Source organism: Ciona intestinalis, unplaced genomic scaffold, assembly GCF_000224145.3.
Source record: "Ciona intestinalis unplaced genomic scaffold, KH HT001202.1, whole genome shotgun sequence".
Lineage (NCBI taxonomy): Eukaryota > Metazoa > Chordata > Ascidiacea > Phlebobranchia > Cionidae > Ciona > Ciona intestinalis.
The window spans coordinates 9,092-14,106 of record NW_004191523.1 but is presented as its reverse complement, the minus strand read 5'-3'; the positions used below and the strand labels follow the sequence as shown (position 1 = coordinate 14,106).

Below are 5,015 nucleotides of genomic sequence, written 5' to 3'. Positions count from 1 at the left end.
GCATAGGCTGTCTTAAAAAACTTCTGTTTTAAGCCAAATACTATTTTCACTCAGCGACTGAGCCAAACTAAACTGTCGGTAAAACTTACTTGTATGCCGCACGTGGTTAAAAGTAACTCCTATCTGTTCAGTCATGCTTAAACAGTTATAAAAAATATAAGATGTTGACAAAATAACCCGAAAAATAAGGTAATTTAACCGGGAATGGTAAATAAACTGTTATTTGATGCAAAAACTACAGCCAGACAGCAAAATCCATTCATAAAACCGTGACGTAACAATGTATTATAATGGGCATTATTCGCGTCAATAGGCCTCCTATTTTCTGAGCAGTTTCGGTGTATTCCTAGGCCGTGTATTGAGTAGGCCATGAGGGAACATACGTAGCCAGTTCATGAACTGACGTGTCGAACTTACCGGTTTGGTATCATCCACTAACGGGTTGTCACGCAGATGGGTAGCTTCTAACATGAACGCAACAGCATCGCATCGAAACCCATCAACCCCTTGGTCCATCCAGTACGTAAGAACAGCCTAATAAAACAACACATGTATACACGTTTAAAGTTACATGATATGCGTTACATGTGTGTGTTACATATACGACGAGTACGTCGCCACAAAGTTACATACGTGGTAAGTTATAAACGGGCACGAGGTGTATGAAACAGCACAACCGTGTTATAACGACTTATGTTATAAATCGAAGGGTTGAGCAGTAGGGTGGGGAAGGATGGGACACCTTTTTGTTCTGTTTTCTTATCGCATTTGGAAGTAAACAAAAAACATTCAAAGTATATAAAACCGTATCCTCACAGCTCCCATAGACCGTTGTTGATTGTTTAAAACACGATCAGGATATTTGGATATTATGGGCTAAAGGTGTCCCATCTTACCCCACCATCTAATATATGATCTTACATCCAGTTCAACAAGCACTGCTTCGTTCCTCAGGTTAAGATCAGGTTGTTCTTTATAGAAAGCGTGATAATAGAATTGTTTCCTCTTATCGTTCCATTCCCATGCTGAAGGATCGGTGTCAGAGAACACACTTTGCTGGAATATTCGTAATTTAAGTTGTTGTGATTTATAATTCTTATAGGCTGCACTAAACATGGTTAGAGCAATGTTCGTTAAGTGTCTTGTCCAAGGACACATAAGCGCACAATGTATCAGTATTGAACCTGGTATACATCGGTTACGGTCCAAGTACTCACTACAAACAGTTTAAAAGGTAAGTAGCGATTTGTGATCATCGATTACAATTTTTATCTCTCACCCAGTTATTGGGCACGCCAGTGCTCCCTCCGTTCGTACTATCCGCCCATATATAATAATCCTTGTACTTCTCATATTGGGCATGAGATGGATTCGAACTTGCATTGAACCATGCATGCTTATCGCTCGTGTGATTCGGTACAAAGTCCATGATGATTTTCATTCCTAAATAATAACGATGTTTGCTGCACAAACTTATATGTGTGTGTAACTTATTTATTCTCGCATGAAGAGGCAATGACAGTCGTAATAACACGGGTGTTTTGTTCCATACACTGTGTTCCCGCTTATACAAGTTACCACGTATGTAACTTATCCATCCTCGCATGGCGGGGCAATGACAGTCGTTATAACACGAGTGTTCTGTTTCATACACCTCATGCCCGCTTACGAGTTACCACGTATGTAACTATGTAGGTGATTATTTTATGTATGGCTGATAACCTAGACAACCCATTAATAACCACAGGATTGAATCAATTTCCATGTCTTGCCCAAGGACACATACACACAGAATAGCAGCGACAAACTGAGAGTGCTACTTCTTATATTAATGTCGTTTAGGACACAGTAACACCGTTCACATGAATGACATATACAAGTGAATGAAGTGATACAACGCTCTATATATAAACGACGTACATCATAAGCGGCCTGACGGTTGCTGTAATTGGCCAACTCTTGCCTAAACCCCTAGACCTACTAGACAAGGACGTCACCCATATAGAATAGAATATAGTAGGGTTGGAGAAGATGGGACACCTTTTCATTCTATTTTCTCGTCCTATTAACAAAGAAAATTCAAAGAATTATGAAACCATATCTTCACGACTCCCATATAGACCATTGTTAATTGTTTAAAACACGATCAGGATATTTAGATATTCTGTACTAAAGGTGTTCCATCTTCCCCCATTCTACTATATCATAATATTCACTTTAAAATACCTCTATCATGTACATCAGTGATCAACAATTCCATTTCCGCCATCGTTCCGAACATGGGGTCGATGGTGACGTAGTCCATGACGTCATACCCGTTATCTACTTGTGGGGATAAGTATATTGGGTTGAGCCAGATCATATTCACGCCAAGGTCGTCCTTCAAGTAATCTAACTTGCTCCGGATGCCTAGATGGTTGTATTCAGTATAAGTGGGGTATTTTAGTATAAGTTTAAAAGGATATAAAGGTAAAAGGTTAACGTCAGTGCATAGTGGTATAAGTGCGTCTGGGCATAATTTAGTTATTGCTCGTGAAATTGAATGATCCTCGTAACGAAATAAAAGCCAAGATCAAGAATAACCGCAGTAAGTTTAATGAGAGTATAAGAAGACACAGCAGTGTTTGGAACGTCATAAGGAGATTCTCGAAGCTGGATGCCACCATCAGCATGCTGGGCGTGTGTGTGAATGAAAAATACGCAATTGCTCCAATCAGTGGTCAAAGATGTTGTTTTACATGAATACACTGATATCTTCGGCAGAAAGTTTTATATTTTGCACGTATTAATCTAAATTGCAGAGATATATGTCTATAATGAAAAAAAAAACAAAAAAAATAATAATAATCACCCACAAAGTAACATACATGGTAACTCGTAAGCTGGCACGAGGTGTATGAACACCCGTGTTATACAACTGTCGTTTTCCGGCCACGCGATGATAAAGTAAGTTACATTCATTTATTACTCTCATGGAAGTTATATCCCGGAAGTTATATCCCGGTATAACGTTACCTGCGATGTCTCCAACACCATCGTTGTTATTATCAGAATATGACTTGGGATAGATCTGGTAGATTGGACTTGTCTGCCAGAATGGTTGGCAACCTGGTGATATGGCGATAAGTGCAATCACCAACGACAGAAGGACAAGGATAGCAAGAATGACGGCTGCTGTCATGATGTTACGTGCCCATACAAAGTGACGCTGGCGGGAATAATGCAGGAGGACGTCCTTTGGCATTCCTATGAAACACAAATGTATAATATTGAGGGTAAGATGGTATATGTACATATATACGGAATTATATAACTGTGTTTTTATTGTTTGAAACAACGAAGAGGTAGAAATTAGCAGCAAAATGGCAATCGTTAAAACACTCTAGAAGTAAAAACTACTTGAGGAAGAGTTTCAGATAAAAAAAAGTGCTAGATAAAAGCGTGGCTGTCAAACCGACATACAGCAAGATTTTGCTAAGGTCTCTGCTTTATATGCGGTTTCATTGCTTGAGTTGGTTATTATTGATAGTTAACTTAAGTTGTATTTAAATAAATTTGCATACTTGTGACTGCCTTCAAAGCCCATAGCGAATTAACAAATATTGAGATTGATTAAACCAAACTAAACACAACGCATATAACAAACCAACCAGCGTAAGGCTTCGGGATATCCGCACTTTCATCGTCCAACTTTATATTAGTGAACCCAGTGTCGTCAAACTTCTCATAATCCCCATTACTCTCCTCATTGGTGAACGATGTGGATTGCTTACCATTGTCGTTCTCATAGGCGTTGTTGTCCGCCATAATTCAATCAGTGATTATATTTAAAATATAAGCTCAAATCTACACACTGCAAATAAAGGTAAAAAGTAGCCCATTGTAGGGTATTGTTGTTGTATAGTAGGTTGGGGTAAGATGGGACACCTTTTCATTCCATTTTCACGTCCCATTCGATAGTAAACAAAGAACATTCAAAGAATTATAAAAACCGTATCCTAATGACTCCCATATAGACCGTTGTTAACTGTTTGAAACACGATCAGGATATTTGTATATTATGTGCTAAAAGTGTCCCATCTTCCTCCACCCTACTATATAAGTAACAAATGCAAGTTTAGTTTTACACAATGCAAACCGAGGCACTGTAAATTAACTTACAGTATATATAACGGTGTCCCCACTCTAAAAGACTGTTGCTTGTGTTACGTATAACGGCAGTTTGATTAAGCACGCTGCTTAAACTGCCAATCGCGGGATCTGTATGCCGTAGTTTGCTGTAGGCTGCACTGAATATTATTCAAATATGAAAGAAAGTAATTTAATAAATATTCCTAATACGATGTATATATAAAAAGGTAACCTCATCCGTTTTGCAACACTACTATATACAGTAACCACTAACACAAATATCTACTTTATCAGTTCAATACAAACATAACGATTCTCTCACAGCAAAACGACCTTTCGCAAACGCAGTACAACGAAAACTAACTTTACACGCTTAAAGCATAGAAACAAAACCGCAGCAATCAGACCAACGGCAGGGAACACGCGGCAACGTAAAATAACTGTCGAACTAGTCATTTTTAGTAAAAGCGCAGATTTCAAATATAGAAAACAAAAACTAACACAATAAAATTAAACTAACAGACATAGTTTTTGGCAATGAGACAATCCTGGTTTAAATCCTAGGTCGCACCATCGCGTGCCATTCTGCGGGACCTCACCTACATAAAAAATAGAACAGACAGTTATAACGATTAATTGAGCAAAATAGATCAAACGCGATTTAAACTAGAAAAACATACGTTCATCTTACCCCACAGTATAAAATATTCTGCAAAAACAACTTTTGCAATTTAAAAATACCTTTATCAATTATTGCATAGTTTCGGTGTATAACTATATTACAACCTTTGTATATATGGTGAGGGAAGATGGGACACCTTTAGCACATGCTATCAAAATATCCTGATCAAATGTTTTTTGTTTACTGCCAAAATCGGATGAGA

The 5,015-nt window shown here is 38.1% G+C and overlaps 1 protein-coding gene across 1 annotated transcript in view; it reads right to left on the bottom strand.

Moving 5' to 3' along the window:
* The window catches only part of LOC100185923 (neutral and basic amino acid transport protein rBAT-like), an 8,811-nt gene extending 4,148 nt beyond the window's left edge, over positions 1 to 4,663 (bottom strand). Inside the window, exons 1-7 of the mRNA XM_002122978.3 lie at positions 4,162 to 4,663; positions 3,651 to 3,853; positions 3,016 to 3,246; positions 2,227 to 2,409; positions 1,280 to 1,443; positions 922 to 1,056; positions 418 to 534 (exon numbers count right to left, since the gene is read on the bottom strand). Of these exons, the coding sequence (XP_002123014.1) occupies positions 418 to 534; positions 922 to 1,056; positions 1,280 to 1,443; positions 2,227 to 2,409; positions 3,016 to 3,246; positions 3,651 to 3,807 (987 nt within the window). The 5' untranslated portion in view covers positions 3,808 to 3,853; positions 4,162 to 4,663. The remainder of the gene's footprint in view (positions 1 to 417; positions 535 to 921; positions 1,057 to 1,279; positions 1,444 to 2,226; positions 2,410 to 3,015; positions 3,247 to 3,650; positions 3,854 to 4,161) is intronic.
* Between the last annotated feature and the right edge of the window lie 352 nt (positions 4,664 to 5,015).